The sequence below is a fragment of the Erpetoichthys calabaricus genome, chromosome 9, assembly GCF_900747795.2.
Source record: "Erpetoichthys calabaricus chromosome 9, fErpCal1.3, whole genome shotgun sequence".
NCBI lineage: Eukaryota > Metazoa > Chordata > Cladistia > Polypteriformes > Polypteridae > Erpetoichthys > Erpetoichthys calabaricus.
Window position 1 is genome coordinate 149,290,039 of NC_041402.2, and position 26,325 is coordinate 149,316,363.

At 37.2% G+C, this 26,325-nt stretch overlaps 1 protein-coding gene across 4 annotated transcripts in view; it reads right to left on the minus strand.

Moving 5' to 3' along the window:
- Positions 1–10,906: 10,906 nt before the first annotated feature.
- Positions 10,907–26,325, minus strand: part of usp28 (ubiquitin specific peptidase 28) — a 162,065-nt gene continuing 146,646 nt past the window's right edge. For all 4 annotated transcript variants that reach the window (XM_051932276.1, XM_051932275.1, XM_028810304.2 and 1 more), the window contains 6 exons: positions 24,789–24,967; positions 18,351–18,429; positions 18,173–18,252; positions 17,944–18,067; positions 17,231–17,426; positions 10,907–14,694 (listed from right to left, as the gene is read on the minus strand). In XM_051932276.1, coding sequence (XP_051788236.1) covers positions 14,519–14,694; positions 17,231–17,426; positions 17,944–18,067; positions 18,173–18,252; positions 18,351–18,429; positions 24,789–24,967 — 834 coding nt within the window. In that variant the 3' untranslated portion in view covers positions 10,907–14,518. The remainder of the gene's footprint in view (positions 14,695–17,230; positions 17,427–17,943; positions 18,068–18,172; positions 18,253–18,350; positions 18,430–24,788; positions 24,968–26,325) is intronic.

A 26,325-nucleotide genomic window follows, 5' to 3' on the forward strand; every position in this document is an offset into this window, starting at 1 on the left:
TGAGTACTTGAAAACATACCTGTTTTTTCTTGTAATTATATAATATTTTCATGTAAAGCATTTTGTAATTGACTGATTTGACTACCTGCGGTGGGTTGGCACCCTGCCCAGGATTGTTTCCTGCCTTGTGCCCTGTGTTGGCTGGGATTGGCTCCAGCAGACCCCCGTGACCCTGTGTTCGGATTCAGCGGGTTGGAAAATGGATGGATGGATGGATGGATGATTTGACTACTATTTGTTCAACATTAAAACATTCAATTTGTCATTAAGCAGCTTGACAGTCTAATTAATCATAAACTATCTCATCGCTCTTTAAATGACTAAATGCCCCATTTTTTAGATTATTATCCCTTTGAAAAAAGCATTGTTACATGGTAAGTGGCAGCTTTGTAGCTCTATTTTTAGATTCCTAAATTCTACATGGAGTCGTTCACTGGTTGTGCCAGTGAAGACTTCTTTGCCCCTGGCCATTAACTACATCATCAATGCCATTACCAGTGACATGGTGGCTACTACTGCTATCCTACGTTACTATGAGTCCCCGGTGCCTACAGTCATAAGCACAACCATCCGAGAGAAGACACAAAACTTTCCTTTCAAAAATATACCAGAAGTTTATTGAACAATTAAGAATTATAAGTGTCAAAGTGCAGCAGTGCTTCAATTAAATCAATACATTTTTAAAATTGTGTCCTTAAAAAGCAGTATACATGGGTGCTCCATAAACATATCCAATAAATAAAAACTACTAAAATACAAAATACTCCATCCTGAAGTATTCCTTTCTCTCCATTGTTAGGAAATAAATCATAGTTCTTTTGTTGCATTGCTTACCACATTCCAGTCAGCCACCTCAGCTGATGCACCACAGACCCAAACTGCCACCTCAATCAGTCACAGTAGCTCACTATGGCGCCTCTCCCCCAAACGGATGCCGCTATGCTTTGGATACTCCTGTCTCTGTATACTTCCTCCAGCGGCCCATCTCCATTCTCATCTGCTTTCTTAAGTTGGACAGACTAGAACACAGGACCTCAGGAACCTCCACACCAGCTATTGGTCCTGCTCTCTTAACACAGGTCAACAGAACTTATGTGGCCTGTTCTTTCTGTTCAACGCAGAGTACTTAAGCCAAACTTCTAAAGAGTGATCACTTATTCAGTCTTTGATCTTTGTCTCCTAAGGACTTACTGCCATAAACCAACATTGAGAGCCATAGATTTACTGTACATGTGAAGCCTAGGGCATGTGACCATGGCATTATGCACTGTAAAAGCCCAACACTAAAATTCTCTCGCCTTCCCTCATAAAAACAGTAAAAACACAAAATATGACAAAAAAAACCCAAAACAATAACATACAATAAAAAAGTTTAAAATGCTATTCATGTCTATTGTTCCATCATTTAGCCTTCACACACAAAGTCCTCCATCCTTATGAGGTGAGATTCTGTCCCACTCCCTTGCTACACTGCTCTGTACTCTTCACTTCCTCAGTGCCATTGGTTCATCCTAACGCTGCCACCATATTGTGATGTTCTATGCCTGTAGCCAATGTTGCCCATCTGCTTTTGGTGCACTTTGTGGTTAGAAACCGAGATGAACCTATGTTAATTGCTCAGTATCCAATCAGTGAAATTTTGGTTACAATTCAAAATGTGCAGTGCAATAAATAATTAAATCATTTTAAAATCATAAGTAAGGTTCTATTCGATTAAAAACACAGAAACAGTCAAACAGCAGCATAGAAAATCATGATCAAGATGTTGTTCATATAAAAATAAGTGCATCAGAAATGGCTCCTCCCCCCTCTCCCAAGACAAGAACCCAGGAACAGTCAGGCACACACAGCACTGTTTACAGCACATCCATTATCAGAAGCCTCTTGAGAATATTGGACAAAGATTCCAACAACTTTGAACACAGCTCAGTCTGAGCATTGCCTCCAAAAGATATCCCTCCATGAAATATCCCTTTCCTTCCTGCCATTGATCCTTCTCTGCTCCTCCAGAGGTAAATGAACAGATCTAGGTTCTTACTAGTACAATGGCTTTGCCACAACAGGACACCAACTCCATCCTTCGTATTTTCACTCCAGCCTCCTCCTCCCTCTATGTTCACCTCATCTTCTCATGTTTACTGCTCCACCTGTTCCTCTACCCATGCCAGCACTCAGCTTGCCTTTTAAATATTAGGGTTTGCCCCTCCATCAATTGCATCAAAGTACAGGATTGTGCATCAATTAGCCCCAGCTGAACAAATTCAGTTGCCTAATCTCATTTAGTCCAAGACACAATGTATCACAGTTACTTCATCAGTGTTTTCTTTATCACAGTTTTGATTCTTTTATATTTCTGTAACTGTGAGTAATATTTAAAAAAAAAAACAATGATAACATAATGTACTTACATGTACTAGTCTACATAAAATACTTTTAATACCATTTTACAATATCATGTGGCTGAAATTGTTTTCATAGACAGCAGATTCTAACTCGAGTTATGGAAACATCCATGTGCTATTGTTAGCTGTTTTTAGATGTGGAGGGTTTATGGCTAATTATAGTTTAAATTTCTTAATTATAACATTTTACAAAGAAGTACCCAACAGATTTAAAATCTATACCAAAGTCTCAAGCTAAAATTGTTGGCTGTATCTTAACGTTACAGATAGTGAATCACTGTGGCACGTTGCTGATAAACTACAGAGTCAGAGAAACACTAAATCATTATAATCTTTAGATAATGAAGCCACCAAGCCAGCTTTCATATAGTTCTACTTAAGTTAAGATGTTTTTATGTTTTTTTACTTTTATGGACACAAACATCATGTCACTTACCTGTTTTTCAATTTCAAGGAACAGGAGTTAAGTTGTGTGACTTAAGTTTGTGCAAGCCACAGAGACAAGTGTGGGATGGAGTAAAAGCAGTAACCCAACTGATGACATAAAAGTCCTACCCATCCATTCTTCTACATTAATGGGTGGTTCTTACCTTGTACGCGCAATGAATAAATAGTATCATTACTACTGTACAGAATAAATTAAAAATATCTTTATTAGTGAAAAGAACACACATCTAACTCCATACCTTTCTTATATGGTAAACGTTGACCATCCAACCCCGGCTATACGTGATCCCGCTCCATCCCGCATCCTGCAATGAGTTGTACTTGCTTCAGCGCATACGACTGCAAATGTTTCACTGTTTCGCCATCAAGAGTGGCTGTTGAAAGAGTGTTAAGTAAATCTATAAAAAATATACAAGTAACCTCTCTTAAGGTAAAACTGAAACAATGCATGGATTTGTAGTTTAAGTCACACAGAATGTTTCTCTGTTTTAGGTTACAATTCGACAATGCTTTTCAATAGGTGATTTATGACATTTGAAAATGTGTATTTGATATATCTTAATGAAAATGTAACTTGTCTAAATAAACTTCCTCAGAGAATAAGTGTGCTAAGTTTCAACAAAATTGGTCCAATAAAAGCCAAGTAGTTTTATGGGGACAGACAATCAGACAGACATGGCTATCACAGTAGACACTTATGCAAACACACCAAAATCAATTAATAGCAACATTTCATGTAAAAGACAGTTTTTCTTAATGGCTATAGTGTTTTGGAGGTGATGGCTGAACCCAGATATGACATCACATTGGTTGTGGGGAGGGACATTTTTTGAGAATATGATCTAGATATAAGAAATTCTGTAGTTTGGGTTTGCTTTCATATACACTTACCCTATTGTTGTACTGTATTTCATGAAAATAAATTTTAGTTTTTTTTTTTATATCATCTTAAAATTAAAGGAGTGCAGCAGTTTACTTGGTTACTACAATACAGCTCTTGTATATAAGGAAAAAAAACTTAATAGATTAATAATGCTAAATAAAAAACAGAGAAAGAAAAGAACAATTGTTTTATTTTCTCTGTACTTAATATTACACCTTTATATACACAATTACAAGTATACACAAAATAAAATATTTGCAAATTTTGTAAACCTAATTCAGCCAGTACATTCCATAAACTGTATTTCTGATATGCACTTTTACCTGGATGTTTCATTCTTACTTATAACACTTTGATTAAAATGTAAAAGTCAAATGTAATTGCCTTAAATCATATATAAAAATAAAATTTATGATGGTTTTATACACAGGAACACACTCCACTTGAATGCATCTTCCTTTCTGGTTCTTGAGAAAACAAAAAATGTTGATGAAAACAATATATTTAGGTACGCTCCACATAAAGAAATGTATAAGTAGTCATGTGAAAAACACATAAAGCTATGAAAATACAATAAGCAGTCATTGATTGTTTCAGACACATTTAGCTGGAGAAATGCTTAAAATATTTTGTAATCATCGAAAGAAGACTAATATCTCATATTGAAATAATAAATACAGTAAATGCAAAGCCGTTAATCTGTTTCTTCAGATAAGCATTTGCTCTCAGACTGTCTCACACTACAATGCACATTTTCATTGCATAATAAAGAAACATTACTAAAAGATTAGGATCTTGAATCCGGCTTCCTCAGTAATGCTTGAGGGATTTGGGATTTACCTAGAGTTCGGATAACCAGAGACATAACTCTATGAATATGAAACACATGGCCTTCAGCACTGATGAAATGTTTTGTTTCTGCTGTACCTTGTCTTTGACGCAAAGTCTGAAATGAGGCTTAGCTGTCTCATTTGTATCATGTGTCATTTTATACATTTTAAAGATATATATATTTTTTAGTTTTATTCAGGGCATGGTTTTAGACTTCTATGACCAAAAGAATTGAACATGTGTATATGAAAACAGAAAAGTGTGTAAGTTAACTTAAAATGCCTGATAAACATAGTATGTATATGAATAGTGCACTAGTTTTTGTTACTTTGTCTGCATGTAAATGTAAACAGAACACTGTCACAACTTTCAGTTGGCATACAACACACTTCCCAAAATCTAATCTGAGGTCCTAATATTGCAAGAATCACATATTTTATAAAAGCTCCCCATGTCCACCATTTGTGCACAACTGGTCTAGATCGGGGTGGGCAAAGTCGGTCCCAGAGGGCCTCAGTGGCTGCAGGTTTTTGTTCCAACCCAATTGCTTAATTGAAACCAGTCCTTGCCAGTCTGAGACCTTATTTAATTTTATGGCTTGTTAGTCTGCAATGTTAAGTTCTTATATCGTACAATTTTTCCTTTCTAAGGATATCATCCAAATTGTTTGAAGCCTAAAATGGATAATTTTCAATCTGTCACATTTTTCTCTTTGTGTTTTATTAAACCAAATAGTGCATGATGAATCCACAGAGTTGTAAATGAAAACAAGTTAAATGGTGAAGTGCTGGCCCCCATTGCCATTTGCATGTTATTTCTAGTAAGAAGCCATTAAAAACAGTGAATGCAGCTGTTTAAGACTGCAATAAGTAATTAAGGTTGGGAAGCCTTAACAAGCGAGACCATTAAAATGAAGCATCAAAATGTCACTTGAGCAATAAATACTTCATCAGCATTAATTGACTTCTCATTAAGAAACTTGGGTTGGAACAAAAACCTGCAGCCGCTGTGGCCCTCCAGGACTGACATTGGCCATCCCCGGTCTAAAGCTTAAATCTAAGTTCAGAAGCATCATCTTACTGAAATAAATTAAACAGAGTGAAAAAAGGGTCTGACCCTTGGCTCAAGTATTTTTTATTTTAAACTTTAGTTGTCATAAATTATTTTTCTTGTTATGTTAATACTGTTTTGTGATTGGTTTTGTTTTATTTGAAATTATGTATACTTATGATTTTTGCTAATTTGCTAAAATTACTTATCATGGCTAATGTATACTTAAGTTTTTTATATCCTTATTGTTCTTTGAGTCAGGAGGTGGGTCCACCTTGACATTAGCACTGAAGGATCACCCTTTGTTTTTACATTCCGGCTGAGGACTAAAGTCTGGCACCTTGAATTTTGGAACGGCTATAGTTGCTTTGGATTGACTTTTAAGCAAACCTTTTCAGCCTTATTTTTTGCTCCTTTCCGCTTGCTTGCTTAAAATATAAAGGAACATAGTTTCATTTTTTTTTCCTAAAGGCTAAATGTTTACAGCCCTCCTCTTCTTTTAAGGCTATTTCTGATTATTTTGAGACTTTTAATATCTAAAAGATTGAGCCTCATTTTGGGTGGGTGCAGCCTGGAAAGCCTAACTTTTGAGTCTGCAGCCAGACTCCCTGAAGTGAGGCATGTTTCTAAGGCTCAGACCTGGGGCCTCATGTATAACACCGTGCGTAGAACTCACACTATAACATGGCGTAAGCACAAAAGCGGGATTGTGCGTACGCACAGAAAAATCCAGATGCAGGAATCTGTGCGCACGCAAAATTTCACGTTCTTCCACTACATAAATCCCGATCAGCGTGAAAAGTAACGCACGTGCACGCGCCTTCTATCCCGCCCCAACTCCTCCCAGAATTACGCCTCTTTGAATATGCAAATCAATATAAATAGCCTTCTGTGAAAAGACAATGGGAAAAGCACAGGGGAAAATATAAGAATTTCAGCGAATACCAAGTGGAGGCAAAGGAAAAACGTAGGCCTACTATTTGTTGGTTTAAACAATGGTATAATCAACAAAAGAAAGTTGATCGAGTGACAGAGTGTCGGAGAAACTCGAAAGATCCGAGTTCACAAAGTCGCACAGTACCCGAAATAAAAAAGAAATCACATATCAAAAGTCGCCGTGAAAAGGCGACTCGCAGCGGACCGTCTGAGTGTCATATGAAAGCTTATTAGGGTACAGACAAAAAAATAGGCACACAGTGGGGAAAAAAGCATGAAATGTCAACTTTAATCTTGAAATTTCCACTTTAATCACGTAGTTTATTTTGCCATCAAAGTAGAACATCATAAACTTCATCTTAAAATCGTTTATTTTACTAGTTTCTCAAGTAGCACGTTAAATGCTTTGTTCTGTATTTGATCTTCTATGTGCTCTATGTGTGTGAATCACTACGTGCTTCCGTTCTTTCTCTTTCTCCGACAGGACACAGAATCCATTACATTCGAGATATTACAGCTCTCTGAATAATTAAAATACTGAGATGTATACATGATATCATCTTCATGATGATAGCAATGAAAGCATGTTATTAAACATGGGAACACAGTGGCGCAGTGATTGTTCATACCTCATGCAAGAGGCTTGCTGCGCCATGTGTGACCTTCAATGAAATAATTTATTACAGAAGTACTGTCTCTTTCAAACATACTTTTCTTTCTCCAAATACCCAATTGCCACACAATCAGCTCTGTAATAGACGTTAAGCCATTTGTAAGCTTAGAACGCCGATTCTTCAAAACTTTTAAGGAACATTGAAATATCTTTGTAGTACATGTTTAATTATTCTATCCGTCTATCCTTCCAGTGTCGCGTCAGCACCAGCAATAATATAGCGCAAGGCAGGAGCTATCCGTGAACCAGCTATACGCTGCGGCACTGTGTCATCACATGTTTAATTATTAACAATGCAGATTATTTAAATGAAGTTAAAGTTTTATCTGTATACTATAAGCAACATATTTTGCTGCATTTCATCTTAAAAATGATATTGTCATCATACGCGCTTTATAAAGTAGCGCAGGTTGTGCAATATTATAACTGTAGGGTAAGTTTACAGTGAGGTAATTGTACTTATAAGTACAAACAGTTCTACAAGGAGCACTTGATGGACTGATTGAGTGCGTTTATAGTTCTTGGGATGAAACTGTTTCTGAACCGCGAGGTCCGTACAGGAAAGGCTTTGACGCTTTTTGCCGTGGTTGAGGTAGTGTGTACTTGAAACTGTATACCGATACTTCTCTTTCCGATCAGCTGCTGCTGTGATTCACACTCAGATACAGTGATATAAATACTCCGAGTGGTGCAGTGAGAGTAATATGGAAAAAGATGATCCGCAGTGGCAACCCTTAACGGGAGCAGCAAAAAGAAGAACAAGATGCAGTGAGCGTAACAACGCTAACGCAGTTATGGTATTTGGAATACTATGGCTATTCCCTGGACCATTATATTGCTACAGGTTAATTACAATCAGATGCATTACACTAATAAACAATATGCAGTTAATTTCAGTGTATTTATAAAGCCGCGTCAGGAATGTGGAGCTAAGAAAGAAAGAGTGATCACATAGGAACAGTAGCACTGCTTTGACGCTGGGTGCCGCCAGTCTGCAAAACCGAACGGAGAAATTGCGTACGCCAAGGTATGAGTTACCGTGGAAATGTGCGTGGCTTTACGCCAAGTTTAGGTTTTATACATCGCGATTTGAGCGTGGAAACATTCGTACGCAACATTTCTGTGCGTATGCACCGTTTATACATGAGGCCCCTGGTCTGGTATTTGTTATTTTGAGGTCAACATCCCTTATTGTCAGTTTTGTGTTGAATTGCAGCTCACAGTAACTACGGCTTGACATCAACTGCTTAAACGCTCACTAAAAAAACTTCATTCTTGACGTGACAACGTTGTCGTCCCAACTGATTGCCTATTCAATCAACAATATAAGCTAATAATGGACATTTTATAAAGAGAAAAAAAAATCTGTTATGAAATTAAAAAGGCTGACAGAGAAAGCACTAATCCAATTGGAGCCCAGTGACTGTCACACAGAGAGAAACATGGCATGACCACGGAAGTCTCAAACCTGGGTAATTTACACAGTTTATTCCAGCTCTAATTTATGAGGGCAGGTTTCCAAAATGTTTAAAACACTGAAATTGAATTAGTACTTCCTCTATCATTCTGTTATGTTTCCTATATTTTTTTCTATTTTAGTTTGCCTTAAGTTATAGTGTTAGTTTGTCTGTTGCCTCCATTATATTCTCAACAGCACTAGTAATATTTGCGATGTGCTATCTGTTGAATCAAAAAAGCAATACATTTTAATACCACATGCATTACACAATACATTTCAATAGATAGTGCATCACAAACATTAACACTAAATTCACGAAAGAGTGTAACTGTAAATGTATACACATTGGAACTGTATTTTATGTACTGAACAGCCAGTCATAATAACAAGCCAAATACTACACTGCAAAACATGCATATGGAAAAACTAGACAAAAAAACTTTAAATGGGAGTTGTTTTGTTTTTATTTAGCAAAAAAATCTCCCAATGGGGTAAATAAAATTTACTTGAAAAGAGTTCTTAAATACCAATAAATTAAATACCAGTCGATCTACGCTCCTACCCTCACCTATGGTTATGAGTTATGGGTAGTGACCGAAAGAACGAGATCGCGGATACAAGCGGCTGAAATGAGTTTCCTCCGCAGGGTGTCTGGGCTTTCCCTTAAAGATAGAGTGAGAAGCTCAGTCATCCGGGAGGTGCTCAGAGTAGAGCCGCTGCTCCTCTGCATCGAGAGGAGTCAGATGAGGTGGCTCAGGCATCTGATCAGGATGCCTCCTGGACACCTCCTTGGTGATGTCTTCCGGGCTCATCTAACCAGGAGGAGGCCCAGGGGAAGACCCAGGACACACTGGAGGGACTATGTCTCCCGGCTGGCCTGGGAATGCCTCGGGATTCTCCCGGAAGAGCTAGAAGAAGTGGCCGGGGTGAGGGAAGTCTGGGCATCTCTGCTCAAGCTGCTGCCCCCGCAACCCGACCTCGGATAAGCGGAAGAGGATGGATGGACGGATGGAGTTCTTAAAGTATGCTAAATGATTATAAACACAAGTTTTTTGATAAGTCAATAATTCTTACAATAAAGGAAAACAAGATTTAGCGTCATGATATAAATACTTTTCACTCTCTTGGATTTCATTTTTTGCTGTGCACTTTCTGTGATTTTGTTTTTCAAATGGAATGCTAAATTAAATCAGTTTTTAAAAGAAGAAGATAACAATCTAATAATTCTTTGGGTTTTGTTAAGAAATGTATTGGAACTTAGAGTTTGTTTTTTTCACTGGCTTTGGTGTTGGGACCGCTCGTGGGATGGGAGATAATAAAAAAAACAATATGTAGCACACCCAAGTACCACTTCTTGTTAGTATTCTTAGAACATAAAGTCTAATACTCTATGTATTGTATGCATGTTATATTCTACACAATTGTGTGTGTGTGTGTTTTATTGGCATTGTGCCATTGACACTATACACATGGGACATACCAGTAAGAATTTTATTGTCCAATCTTTCAGTGTTCCCAAGTATTAATGAGACTTTATTACTAAAGTCAGAAGACATGCCTCTCAAGTTAGGTGCAGGTAAAATGTACTAGATCGCGTGTATGCCCATGGTGAACAAGCACCACACCTAATGTACATTTCCTTATGGATCCACTGCTGCCAGGATGGCCTTTGGCGCATTCCCAGGAAGGATACTTATGGGTACTTGGAAACTGTGCATGGAAAGAGCTGAGAATTCCCCAAGTGAAACTGAAGACAGTTGATTGGAATAGGGTTGTCTGGTCAGATATGTACAACCAGTTACCACCTCATCTCTGAGTAGGTCAGACTGTCAGAAAATGAGATGAGGGAAAGAGAAAATTTTTGTCTGGAGTCATAAAAATTTAACATGAAAAACAGATATGGTAAAATACATTAGGATATTTCACAGTTAAAAGGGTTAAATTTTTATTCCAGCCTTCTAACTTTTAACAGGAAATTAAATATCTGCTAGCATCATGGTTTATGGTAGGATCATTATCTATTATATATAGAAGCAATTTGTTAACATACAACTGAATCTGTTACTGGTCATTACAGAATATCTGAAAGGAAAAAGACAGTATCAGAAAATAGGAAACAGGAAAAAAACAAAATCAATGAAGTCTACAAAAAAGATGCAAGGCAAAAAAGAGACCATGACAAACAAAGGATAAAGAGAACAAAAGAAAGAATTCAGAGACAGATGGTAAATCCAAGTGTAGTGGGATTCTTTTATTTGTACTGTAAGATTGCAAGTACACCAATTGAGAGATGAAATGTCTATGGCAGTCCTGTTGATCAGGAGCATGCTGTATTTTTGTGGTAAAACACAAGGTACCCAGCATGATACCAGAAAAAAACTGTCTTAGAAAAAGTCAACAAAACATTTTATATTAAGCATAAAGAAAATGGGAAACAGCTAAATAATTATAAGCTAATATTAGATTGTGGGAATGACAATAATGTTTTGTGACTACACGGAAATATAGCATGTGTCTATCACATACAACCATTAACTATTGTTTTCCTTTTTTAATCAGCTATTTATATCAAGACTGTTTGATGGTAGACAGATTAATAAAAATTGATTAATTGTGCACATGTGAGAAAATTGAATATATATATATATATATATATATATATATATATATATATATATATATAGAAGTGCAACAACCATCAAGGTTTAAGGCCTCTTAAATATGATTGCATATGTCTACCTGGACATGAATGAAAAAACTATGTTGACCTCAAACTAACTAGGACGTATCTCAAACCTATACACCACATCTGTAAAGGAGAGGAGAAGAGTATGATTCAGTTAATGCACCTCCATATGACCACAGCAGATACACCGATTGGAAGTAGGAAACAAACTATATATTTTACTGTAGACCTGAATGAGTAGGTAACATATTTCTTCAAAAGTTCTGCTTAAAAATATTGAAGATACTGACTAAGAAATCAGAAATAAATTTGTCAATGAATAATTTGGCATTAGTTTTTAGCTCCACAACAAAAATGTACACAAACAGTTGGTGATAACAAGTCAAGAGTAATTTCTTGTTGTTTCCAAGAGTATCTTCTTTGCAATTGAACAGATGTTACTTTAAAGTAGTCAGTACATTTAAATTGACACAAAATAAGAAAATCAAACTATAGTTGCTCATGCAGTTATACTCTGAGAAATACACTGTAGTGTTACATATTTTTAATGTGGCTTACATTGTCCTGCTGAGAATAACCATTCCCACCATAAAATTAAGAACTTGTCTGTCTACCAGGAAGCACCATGATGTTCCTGAAACTGCCAGATGGTTAATATTTTCCTATTAAAAATCCAGTCTTTGATTTTATATCATAGAGAAATGTAAAAAAAACACAATTCCACAGTATGCCATAATTTTAACAATCTGCTATTAATAAAATATTGTGCATATCTGGAAAATCTCTGATTTCTATACTATTTTTCCCAAATAATATTTTTAATTATCCTTTATAGCTATTCAAGCAGCATGTATTTGTTGTTTATACTTCAATAAGTACTCCAGGGCCATATAATGATGGTAAGAAATGACAAACACAGTATAAGAAAATTGCCATATGTCAAGTCATGACTTAAAATTAACTCAGTTGAAGTTGATATTATGTAGTTAAGAATAAAAATTTAAGTTGATTTCAAGCTAAAACTGCTAAAATTTCACTAATCTTAATCACCTGTGTGTCACCTGATGGAGTATTACAGCTGAAATCTGTTAACTCTCATTTATAGTTTTCAAAATCATTTAATTCTTACATTTGCATATATAACATAAGCTGACAACACTTTCTAGAAGTGTTTCAAATTATATTGTGTATGTAGTGTAATATTTTACAGCTATGGGGCTGCTTTAAAAACATGAAACATGTAACATTCTCTAAGAGACCATAAGGCTGAAAATTCGGATTGTGCCATTAACCTAGAAAAACATTTTAGTAGATCAAGGTAGGCAATGGTCTGTCCTGACATAATCGAACCATTCTATTTATTCTTTTAAAAGAAACACTGATTGTTTTTTTTATTTCAGTGGAAAACAAAAAAAATTAAAAAAATTAAAAAACAGGATGTGAAACAAGGACAAAGTAGCTTGACTGGATCAGAATTTGGAATTAAAACAACTAAATTTGTCTTCAAACTGGAATGGGTAATGCAAAATGCAGAAAACAGAATGGTGAATGAAGAATTTTATGAAACTCTTTAGAATAGAATAAACTCTAGAAATTGACTGTACTGATTTAAATAACCTTCCCTTTTTACAAATGTCAGACAATATGTGAATGTGGGGCTTGTTCTTAAATATATGATGTCACACACAAATGCCTGTAATGCCTGCACCCATATCCCAAGCGAAAACCAAAATTCACCAAGTGTAATGAAATGTCAAATTTGAACATTAAAAAATTACAGTCTAGATAAATTATGAGAGGAAAAAAAAAACAAGAAGAAATAATGTTAAGCATGCACAGAACCAGAGAGGTCCAAGGTCAGTATAGTAAATTAACCAGCACAGATCTTTAAAACAAATAACGGGACTTTTAGGAAATGAATTCAAATCAGGACTTTTTTTTTTTTTACTTTGTTCTTGATGCCAATGCCTTGATACTAAAATGAATAAGATTTCCACACTACATTGGCAGTATAAAAAAAAAATCATCTCAACACAAGATCACATATGTGAAATGATGTTGATGATGACCATCATTGACTTTTCCTGGTAAGGGTTATGGCGGAAACATCCCACCTTGGATAAACCAGGCCACTTTATTCTCAGCAACGTTTTCCAGATTTTCCTGGATAATTTCCAGACATTTCCAGGCTAATCAAGATATAGAATCCCTCTACTAGGTCCTGGAGTTTCCCTTGGGTCTTCTCCCTGTGAATAATGAATGGCACACATTCCATCTGGAAGAGGCCAAGGGCAGCATCCTAACTACATGCCGAAATACCACAATTGGCTATTGATATGAAGAAGATGTGGTTCTAATGTTAGGACAGGGTTGACAGGATATATACAGTGCACGTTAACATAAGAAAATAATTTTGCTTTTGGAGTACCAAGATAATCTATTGCAAGGTACTATTCAAACCTGTGCATTTTTTGTAATCAGTATGTTTACTTGCTCTAGTCCTCAATAAGCTGCAATAATCTAACCTTATATTGTACATTATTATGAGTCGGGATATGTTAAGTTAATGACAAACTGTCCATTGCCTCTTTCATAGTTAACCAATGATAACAAAAAATGTATTCTGTAATTTTAACATGTTGATAGCAAAGATTTCACATACTGCACCCAGCAATCTGATTCTCACAAGCACCTTCTGACAACAGCTCTGTTGTACTTTTTAGTTGGGACACAGATAACATTTGAAATCACCTCTGGCAAACAAACTTTTCCACAGAGTACAAGCCTCTCAATGCAATATCAATGCCTTCATCTTCTGGCGGAATGTTGTTTGGCAATCAATATGGGGGAAGGATGCAGTATTTCATGTTGTTGTGCCTCACCATGTTGAGTCGTAGACTACACCATGCTGCCACAATACATTTATCCAAGACCAGTTTTAGTCTTATGTTAAAAAAAAAAAAAAAAAATCTCTAAACATACTTAGGACCTCAAAACCCAAGGGGAAAATTGCAATGTAAGGCACAACTGTGAATCAGTGAATATTGAATAACTGCCTTAAAATATTTTGTTCTTGCATTTGGAGACATTCAAACATCTAACCTGAACCCCCTGGATAAGCAACAGTTGTGGGTTTGGAGCTTGTGAAGTCTTATTTCACAGTCACTGGTGTTACTCCATGGATTGATTCCATTACTGCAGCAAATCGACTGCAAAGATCATGAGATGAATGTGGCCTTATCTTTGGAGGTTCTTTAAGTACAATGATTTCAGCAGAACAGTCCAATAGTCTTGGTAAAAATTCTCCTAATTTTTCTTGTAGAGCAGCTGTAACAAAGAGTAAAATAATACTGTTATTTTAAATAAGATCCATTTAAAGCTTCTAAAATATTATATTAGAATAAGCTAAAATTTCTGTAATAATAGCAACCTAATAATATAAATAATGCAAATCCATTCTGTGAACTTAATTCTGTCCTCCATAGTTAAAAATAAAGACTCTTTAAATTAGTTGTTTCTTGTGATATGGAAAAATAAAGAAAGAAAAGTGGAAGCTAAGATGGACGACAAATTTATGATAGATAGATAGATAGATAGATAGATAGATAGATAGATAGATAGATAGATAGATAGATAGATAGATAGATAGATAGATACTCATCATGTTTTACTACGATATCCTTATACATTAAAATTATTGCTCATCTTCTGCATTTTGTCTAATTTATGCATGTTAATTTTAAAATTAGTAAAGTCAACTTAAAAATAACACTTTATAATAACTTTCATTACATCATGCATTTTGTTAACATGCTTGTTAAGATTCCCAACTGTTATTTGATTTTTGATTCCTTAACCAACGTCCAATAATAATGCGATACAAATGACAAATCACCTGGCAGATCACCATTTAACATGATCCCATTTATACCTGATAGTTGATCATGAAGTACTTGTTTTAATAAAATATTTGAAAATAAAAGCAAGAGAAAGAGCCGAAGGACTGATAATTAGTAATCTGCTCTGGGCCACAAGTCATTTGGATGCTATCCCTAGAAAAGAAATATCTACAATCTAAGAATGACCTGATGTTACAGAAAATGATACAGAATGAAAGCAATAGGATTAAATAACAAGTTCTGTTATCAGGGAGGACATTAAAAAGTAAAAAGGGAAAAAACAGAAAATGGATAGTAAAATAGCATATCTTCAGTTCTATTCCAGCTTTTTCTTTTCACTGCTACTTAGCACATTTGACAGAAAACTGTATGAATGAGAAACAAACATGCTAAATCACCTGCAGTAAAAATAAACCTAACAAATATTTTAAATGTTACAGATCTTTTGGGCTTTTGAGAGTGTGTTCTTGACACTGAAATACCTTAAAATCTTTCAAATATCCATTGTTTATGAATATGAAAGCAAGATTTTCAAAAGCAATGGTAAACAGCACTGGTGCAGCCCCATCTGATTCCATGGTGGAACAGCAAAATATTCAGAGTTTACAGTATATCATTCACACAAACATATGCTTGTTGTTTAGATTAGAACAGTTCAATTGATGCATGCAAGTCGGGCTCAAACCCACATTTATGTAATATGGTAAATATATATGCCCTTCTGACCTTATCACAAGCTTGAACTGCTCAAGAGATAATATGACCCTGCAGAATGTATTCTATTTAAGATTGATTAAAGCTTTGAAAGTATTTGACTTTCTTTCACAATCCTTACTTGATCTTGTAAAATTGCGGATAGAACAACTTTTTTCATTATTTTTAATTGCCTTTGCCAAAATCTTAACATCTTTGTTCACCTTTGGCAGGAATTAATGCATATTTAAAATTTCTCGCCATTATCAGTTTACAAAAATTCATATTAGGGAATTAATGATAGAACTTTCACTGTAAATTGTTTGTAATCCCAAGCTGGCGCAAATGTCTTATCCAAAGTCAATTAGCTTTCATTTATTCTTCCAGAAAAATAATGTAAAGATTATCTTAAAAGATAAAAATGGGGATAATATTCCAATTCCTCCAGTCATCTTTTCATAGTTGGGAGAGGAATATTTTGCAAGCCTGAGATCTTTGAAGCCTATACTGTTTATTTTATTATTATATTTAAGTGGTTCTCCCTGCAGAAAGGCTATTTTGTACTTCAATGTGCTTAGATGTAATACCACTTACTTTCTTTTAAATTCATGATTGAGATTTTTAACATTTCAGCTTAAAAAACTTATCCATGATTTAAGTCTGAAAAAGGAAAAAAAAGGAGGATATGTTTTCGGCTTAAATAAACAAAATGCCAACCCCTGGAGCCTCTAAAGCGCTATATAAATGTAATGAATTATTATTATTATTATTATAATGCTTCCTGATATTAAATAAACTGAATGAGACCATTCTACCCACCACTTCCCAAAACTCCCCAGTTTGCCCGGTGAGGAATACTTCCATGAGTTCAAAGTAACTGTCTTCTGACATACAACCAAGCAAGCATGCAATAAACACAAAACGTTTCCCCTGACAATGCTCAATTATTACTAAAATATCAAAGTACAAGTTCAAAATTCAATTACATTTTCCATTGAGTAAGGAAAGAAGAGTTAGCAAAGGTACCCTTAATATTATCACTGCTAATATTTAATAGGAAAGGAAAGCAGATGTTTAAACTAAGATCAACTAAGTGTTCATTAAATATTATATGAGATACATAAACAAGTTTCCATTATTTCTTGCAAATACTAAATGACTACTAATACTAGGTATGGAATTAAAAGAAGAGATTTTATTCAACTAGAATACTAACATCAATAAGACAATTTCAGTGACAGTCAATTTCTGTAAATAGCATAGTCACTTACCATCTATGTCCTGTCCGAGATAAGAACACCAGCGGTTCCTCAGAGTCTCAATAGCATCTAGATCTTCTTTACAGATGTCATTGGTGATCATCAAGTGCATGCAAGGAATCACTATATCATTCATAATTCTCATGCATTCTGCTACATCAGTCTCCTCTCCACAGTCAAAGAGCCTGGCAGCATTCTCATTAAGCTCCTGTATAAAGAAAGCCTTTTATAAACAAAAACTTACATCTTTAACCTACAGTTCAAACAAATAACAAGTGCAGTTTTAATATTTGTAAAATGTTATTTTAAAGTTTTTTTTCTCAATATTCTTTTTCACGTGTAAATAGAAAAACAGTAGGTCTAAGAGGTCATGAGGTTTAAGATAATACAATGTATCAGTGTTTTAATATTCTTACTAATTTTAATGATGCTTTATTTGCCAAAATTTGCTCAATGTAATTTCTACAGCAGAAATCCCACAAACATTTTTCACTATTATCCTTAACAATGCATACACACGTCAAATACAATTTCCTTAGCTATCCTTAAATAAACACAGATGATGTTATCTTGTAGCCTATAGTGCCATATTCAGATTTAGTTTATCTTATTTGAATTTAAAAGATAACTGAAACTGCAAAAAAAGAACATTTTTGACAGACATACATATACTTAGCTGATTTTACTCCAGAAAGAATACATAAAGAAACTGATATATGGTCTACCTTCAAACATCTCCTCCTATAAAGTGCAATCAGTTTTTCCTCCACTCCTCTAGTACTTCCATTCATCAGCAATGTTGTGTTGTTCTGGTAAGCATATACTAGGTAAGTGACAGCTTCTGAAATTCTTTAGAGTAAGAATAAAGATATTCAGTACTTGTGTTTATTTGTTCTGACAATATATTGCACTGAAAAATAAAAATCAAAAATTTTCCTAAATTTGGGAACATACTTTCCATTCTGGTATTGCTCAAGTCCTGTTAGAAGATACACAAATACTTTACGAAAAAGACTGTAGTCTTCATGCCATTTCTGCAAAATGAACATAATACGGTAAAACAGTTTATAAACAATGAACTAAATACATCAGAATAGTACAACTAAACAAATAGGGCAAAAAGTCACTTCACCCTGTACTCATCCATATCCATGTCTTCTGGTCCAATCAAACGTAGTTTGGCACGAGCCTCTTTCATTATGCTAATAGACCTGTAAGTCAGTAAAAAAATGATACTTTACATGCAAGTTTTAAAAAACTGCACTGTTTTTATTTCAATTTTTAAACTTTATTATAAAGCACATTTTCTATTCATCTTTCTATATTTCGAACATAAACCTATTTTGCACATTAAAACAGTAATATTATGCACCACTGATATAACATATAGCATTACTAGCCAACCCACAGCGTAGCATACGCCGCATAATTATTTATTGATGGGTGAACACTTCCTGAAAGACACGGTTGTCCACATGGGGTGGGTTTGAGGATACGACTGTGAGTAAATGAAAAGATGGAACTCTGGAGAGAGCAACATACAATTGTCCGTGACTGAAAACGGGATACGCACGTCAGAGCCCCTCCCGCCAACTCTAACCCCCCTCCCGCGTCATGCTCATGTGCCCGCACGCAACACCTCACCAAACACCGTCTCAGTCGCTTTCGTCTCTGCTACAGTCCTCATGCACCTCTGAGCCATGTTGACTTTTCATTGTTCTTTTCGGTTCCGGCTGCTTTTAGCATATCCCATGGTCTCTGTCTTGCATGCCATGGTCGGCTGCTTAGTGAATTATACAGGGAAATCCGGGGAATAAGGACAGTTTGTGAGGTAGCAGCTGCAGTAGTTTTACACTCCAATACATTGCGGTGAATGCTGGTAACAGTCAGGCGGGCAAGCCAACAAAAACACTATGCTCTTAGTATGGTATGAATCAGGTTTTTGTAGACAAAGGTTTTCCCTGTTCCTGCAGAACCAACTAAGAAGAAGCATGTTTGTCGCGGATGGGATTCGTTGTATGCAGCGTGCAAAACAGTTTGCAAGGGTGGATGCGGCCGTGCGTATCCCATGACGCGGGAGGAGGGTTAGAGTTGGCGGGCGGGGCTCTGTCGTGCATATCCCATGACGCAGGAGGAGGGTTAGTGTTGGTGGGTGGGGCTCTGTCTTGCGTGCGTGCGTATCCCATGGTCGGGCGACTTGGTGGATTATATATAGAAAAGCAGCCGGAACCAAAAAGAACAATGAAAAGTCAACGTGGCTCAGAGGTGCATGTGGACTGTAGCAGAGACGAAAGCGACTGAGGCGGTGTTTGGTGAGGTCTTGTGTGCTGGCACATGAGCAGGCAGTGTGCATGCCTCGAGAGCGAGGGTGGATATGGAAGGAGGGTTAGAGTTAGCGGGCGGGGCTCTGTCGTGCGTATCCCATGGTCTCTGTCTTGCATGCCATGGTCGGCTGCTTAGTGAATTGTTGGTGGGCGGGGCTCTGTCTTGCGTGCCATGGTCGGCTGCCTTAGTGAATTATATATATATAGAGATTGTGCCAATAAAGTATTTTAAAGTTTCAAAGTCAGGGTTATGCTAAAAACATCTTATAAATTAAGCAGTGTCTGAACTGTGGAATTAACAATATAAAGCAAAATCCTTTAGAAATGATGTCCCCAGTCAAATCTGCTTTACTAAACTTGCCTTCCTTAAGGTGAAGGATATACAAATATTTTTTGTCTTGCTAGATGTTGGAGAAATAAGCAGAACTTTCTTTTAATGCTTAAAAAGTAGACTTTACAAAAGACACAATTTTTCTTTTAGATGTTTTATTCTTTTCTATACTGAAATACCTTGTTGGCAATGCTACTTGGCTAATGAAATTGTACTTTGTCCGCTAATGCTTTGGTGTTGGTGTAAGACTTGCCTAATAATTAGTTCACGCAGAAAGTGCAATGAACTTTTCTTAACTGTACTGCTTGGCTATGCATGTTTTCGTCGATAACTTCCACCATAATGCATGTATGATTTCAAAAGCTATTACTAAGTTATACAAACATTCTTTGCTGTTACTTCCCATTTATGATGTCAGAAACATGAGCTAAAGCAGAAGATTTTAGAAGTTTTCTGAACTTTGGATGATGGCACTAGTTACAAAAGTATGTCACACAGCCTCCTGCACATGAGCTCTGAAAACATTTTTAGAGACAAGATGTTTAATTGTTAAAAAAACAAAACAAAAACAAACAAACACAAAGATAGGATGACCACACTATACTTAGTTTAACTTTATAAACTCAGTTAAAAAGTTGATCAGAGGGTAGAAAGGAACAGGGAGAAGTCATGCCGAGAATCCTCTGACTTGCTGCTGAGACCTCACGAAAAACAAGAAATTGCTATGTGGAGAATCTAACAATCTAGCAGTGCCAGGTCATATTGTTGTTTACTGCCACACTTAATTTTTCTTCTGGGCACTATCTGTTTGAATAATATTTAAGGACTAAAATTTATTAAAGCTTGCTTTCCTGCCTGCACATTTTGCATTATTTCTCAGCCATGTCAATCAGGGTGAGGGAGTAAGCACACTCTCAACAGGAAGGCTGCAGTGACTGTGATAACTCTGTGAAGTCTGAAGGAACTACTGACAGAAGGTCGTGGATCAAAGTCCTGGGAGCAAGTGCATTGCAACTGTGAACTACAGCATATATCCCAAAAAGTTGGTAAGTGTACAAATAGGCAAACAAAAGTAGCACCTACTTCTGGATCCAATGCAATATGCATTCAATGATGCCTTTCTGCTTACTACTGTTGTAAAGAACTGTCACTTGACAGTTTGTAACCAGCCTTTCCATTAGCTTAAACAGGTCTAGCCATTATAATTGGATCATTCTCATTAAGGTGCTATAGCATAGAACTGCTACTCACTGGTGTCTCCTGTTTGTCAAAAAAATTCTCTATAAACGTTAGAATCTGTAGCACATGAAAATCTCAGAAGGTAAGATAGCTGAGTGCTATCTTAGAAAGGTGCTCAAAATTTTATAAAGTAACATTAAACATGCTAGGATAAATGTGATACATGGAGAAAACCAACAGTGACCCTGGTGTTTCATATTGACTTAAATCTGATGCATTTGCCGCTGCAAACTTTTCTGCTTGTAGAAAATATCATTACAATGCATATTTTAAAATTATATTAATCGGTACATCTTAAGGCTAAAATGTCTGAACTCAGCTGAAAGGCTGCAAAATTTCAGAAAATCTTTATGGATATTACAGTTTAGATCTTGGCTTTGTTGTTTTAAACTTACTGTAAGTGTGTCTTGTGCCTTGTCCCTTTGTTTTAGTTTACTAAAATCTTAGGACTGTGTAACAAACAAATGTTTAATAGAATATTGTTATTTTCATTGCAAACAGAGCAACATTAAATAAAACTAGCCAACCCGCGGCATAGCATACGCCGCATAATTATGTATTGATGGGTGAACACTTCCTGAAAGAGACAGTTGTCCAAATGGGGTCGGTTTTGAGGATACGACTGTAGGTGAATGAAAAAATGGAACTCTGGAGAGGGCAACATACAATACAGTGTTTTACACGCTGCATACAGCGATTCACATCCGCGACAAATATGATTCTTCTTAGATGGTCTTGTCGCGTCCACCCTCTCTCTCGAAGCATACACACTGCCTGGTCATGTACCCACTCGCAAGAGCAACTAACAGAGACCCGCCCACCAACTGTAAGACCATGGGATACCCCTCACAAACTGTTTTACAAGCCGCATACAGCGATTCACATCCGCGACAAACATGCTTCTTCTTATGGGGTGGGTTTGAGGATACGACTGTAAGGGAACTCTGGAGAGAGCAACATACAATTGTCCATGACGGAAAACTGGAGGACCACTGCCGCGCCCCCACCTCCCAGAGCGAAGGACGGGGCTGGACGGCGGGTGCGCACGCGCGGAGGGCGGAATGGGGTATGAGGGGAAGGACACTCAGTGAGGACAATGTATTGATGGGTGAACAGTCATCTCTTAGTCATCGTTCAGTACGCACTGCCTGCTCATGTGCCCACCCCCAACTCCTCACCTGAATTGCTTTCGTCTGTGAACAGTCCACATGCACCTGTGAGTCACGTTGACTATTCATTTTCCAAACACCGCCTCAGTCGGTCTCGCATCTGCTACAGTCCACATGCACCTCTGAGCCGCGTTGACTTTTCATTGTTCTTTTTGTCCGGGCCGGGTGAGGTTTCCCGTGTTGAGTCTAATTAAGCCAAAGGCTCCACACCTGGTGGTGCCCTTCTGTCAATTCCTTTAAGTTTCAGCTTTGCAACCATACTCCCCCCGGAACCCAAAGACTTTGGTTGCCCAGCGGATCATGGGAATAACGCCGCTGGATCGCCAGTCGGCATCGTTTATGGTCGGAACTACAACGGTATGTGATCGTCTTCCTCAGATTTGCGTTCTTGATTAATGAAAACATTCTTGGCAAATGCTTTCGCTCTCACGTGAATTGTTGGTGGGCGGGGCTCTGACGTGCATGTGCCATGGTCGGCTGCTTAGTGAATTGTTGGTGGGCGGGGCTCTGACGTGCATGTGCCATGGTTGGCTGCTTAGTGAATTGTTGGTGGGCGGGGCTCTGTGAGTCGGCATGCGTGGCTCCATCGTGCGTATCACACGGTCTGTCTTGCGTGCTGCTTCTTGCGTGCCCTGGTCGACAAACTGTTCTACACGCTGCATACAGCGATTCACATCCGCGACAAACATGCTGGCTGCCCGGCAGGTCATGGGAATAACGCCGCCGGATTGCCAGTCGGAATCGTTTATGGTCGGAATTACGACGGTATGTGATCGTCTTCGAACCTCCGACTTTTGTTCTTGATTAATGAAAACATTCTTGGCAAATGCTTTCACCCTCGCGCGAATTGTTGGTGGACAGGGCTCTGTCATGTGTGTGCCATGGAGACGAAGGCGACTTTCACGGTGTTTGTTGCCTGCAGAGCGAGGGTGGACGCGGGCCGAAGAATAAGGACTATTGTGTAGACAAACGTTTTCCGTGTTCCTGCAGGACCATCTAAGAAGAAGTATGTTTGTTGCGGATGCGAATCGCTGTATGTAGCGTGTAAAACAGTTTGCGATGGTGGACACGGTCATGCGTCGTAACTGAAAAGTCAACGTGGCTCAGAGGTGCATGTGGACTGTAGCAGAGACGAACGCGATTGACGGCGTGTTTTGAGAGTTGTCGCGTCTGAGTTGGTGGGCGTGGCTCTGTGAGTTGTCGGACGCCGTGTTTTGTGAGTAGTCACGTCTGAGTTGGTGGGCGTGGCTGTGTGAGTTGTCGTCCTATCCCTGTTGCGTGCGTCATGCTTGCCATGGACTTAGTGAATAATATATATAGATTTGTTTCAGAGAGCAGTAAATTAGATTACAATGAATTTTTAAAACATAACTTTTAAAATAATTGTGTAAATATTATAAAAGAGAACTTTATTGAGACCCAAATTAGAAGCAGAATAAGATACTGTAGGAGCGAGGCAGGATCAAAACAGGCCCTGACAATGCGTTGATGAATATCTAAGACTGCCATGGAAGAACAAGGAAAAAAACACCCCAAGGAGACATTAAGCCCTGCTTTTTTGCTGACAGCCCTGGAAATGTGTTAGGCAAGGGGTACTGGCAGAAGTGACAAAGTAAATATTAAAGGTAGAAACACCTACTAGCCACTACAGGAAAAACAGTCCAAGGAGGGAGCATGGGGGACCATATTGTTTCCAAAAAGAACACAGCAGTGCGAAAAGTGGGTTGTTTTAGGCCAACTGAAGACTTGGGGTACAGGGTCACTGGACAGTTCTAGCCATAGTATCTATGTTGTAAAAGCAGAGCTGCTTGGTAGGGGTTTAAAGCAACCTTAAAAGGTTCAACGAGTCAACACTTAGGAGCAGAACTAGTGGCAAGCATTCGACTGTTTGAAGGAAGAGAGGCTAGAATTTTTAGAATGGTATTGGAGGTGAAGAGAAAGTGACACAGTATATGTGGTACTTTAGTGGGAAAATGCCATCTTGTGAAAAAGGCAGGAAACAGCAACTCTGCAAGAAGGCCACAAGAAGCATCAGGACTGCTTTTTCTCTCTACTTGCTTTTCTTTGTCAACTTCCTGTATTTGTCTTTTCCTGTGTATTTTTAATAAAGACCTCCTTTTCATATTATTGTGTCATTTTCCCACATCATTCTGTGTCTCAGGATGACTCAAGTGTATACCCTATCGTTCATAATATATGAATTTCAAAGTTTTACAGTATATGTCATCATACCTTAATTATTACTTCTAAGACTCAATGCACATAATCATGAAATATTATGTTTTATCATTACCATGTTTTCATTAGCATTAAGATGTCACGTGAGGCTTTACACATTGTAGTGGTATTCAAAACCTCTTAATTAAAAACCCAGCATGGAACCAACGCTGAAGCTTGGTGACTGTTGATAAAACTGACATAGGAAGATACAAAGATTGTTTGTTACAAAATAGTACAAAATACATTATCCATGTAAAATTGCTATAAGTGAATCTGGCCATTCATACCTTTCATCATAACTAAGATTTCTGTCAGCAAACTGTTCTAACAGCGTTCTCTCTATGATACGCTTGGGTGCATTGTTCTGAAAGAGGTAGACTAAAACATGCTGTAACCGAGGGTCATTCTGTGGTGTTGCGTGTTCCTGAGCCAGAAGGTATAGCCGTGAATATTCTTCATGAAAAGCCTGAAGAAAAAAAAATGAATAATTTGAAAACAGATTTGCACATTATCCAACATGCACGTTTTTAAAATTAAGCTGTTAATATTAAGGGGTAAATGTTATATCAGAAGTGAAATCCTTACGTGTCCAACGAAATTTAACAAGTATTTTCAGTGAACTTGTCCTGATAAGATTCAAGATTGGTTGAATTACAAGTGACTTTCATTTGCTCCCACCATCAAAGTAATGGAATGGAACTTAATACCGTGTGAAACATGAATCTCACAGTTTTAAGATTTATTCTACCTGGTGACAAAAAGGTTAAATAATCCAATGTAATCATTACCACTTTAATGACATAAATCAGCAATTTTATGCTGTTTACTTGAGCATATCTTATAAACACAACCAGATCCTTCCTGAGGGTAAAATTGTCATTTTACAAGAAGTGATGGCATTACTTTTTTCATAAATATATTTCAACATTTCTAAATGTAGCCATATTTTTGTTTTTTATATTTTAAACTATAAGCAAACATGAACATGCAAATTCAAGTGCGGCTGTGTGTTTTGTCGTGGAATCACACCATTATCTATCACAGGTTGCACATTTTGTGCAATGTCCAGATTATAAGGACCCTCAGAAGCAGTTCCTTTACAGTGAGAGTAATAAGAGAACTGTCTTGCCTGAGCGCACTGGGACTGCCTGCGAGGTCTGCAAGTGGAGCACTTCCTAATGATGTCAGCTGAGCTCCCTCTCTCTCACTTTCCCGCTACTGTGCAGCACTGCCACTGCACTTCACACTTCCATAGTGCAAATCCAGCCAACTACACCAATTTTTTTATTGTGGAATCACACCACTATCCATCTCAAGTAGCACATTTTACACTGTGGCAAATGCTGGTCAGCCCACAACCTTTGCATTACAAAGGCCCTCAGAAGCATTAGCATTACAGCACTGTCACTGAACTATATTATGCAAAAATAATAATTAAACCAAGTTACTTGTATGTACCCTTTCACTTTTTCTGAATTCAGTCATATTATGTGACATTTACTGTACGTGATGAAAAGTAGGCAGTAATAAGTTAATAATGTGTGGGCCTGTTAATTCTATGTGATAAAAGGACCTATTTTGTTTTGGATCTTATGAATAGGAAAGAGGACAATATGGTAGATTTGTGATGGCAAGAGCTATATTTTTAAGACCTTAACATTTATCCATCCATCCATCCATTTTCCAACCCGCTGAATCTGAACACAGGGTCACGGGGGTCTGCTGGAGCCAATCCCAGCCAACACAGGGCACAAGGCAGGAACCAATCCTGGGCAGGGTGCCAACCCACCGCAGGACCTTAACATTTATTTTTTTTATAAATGA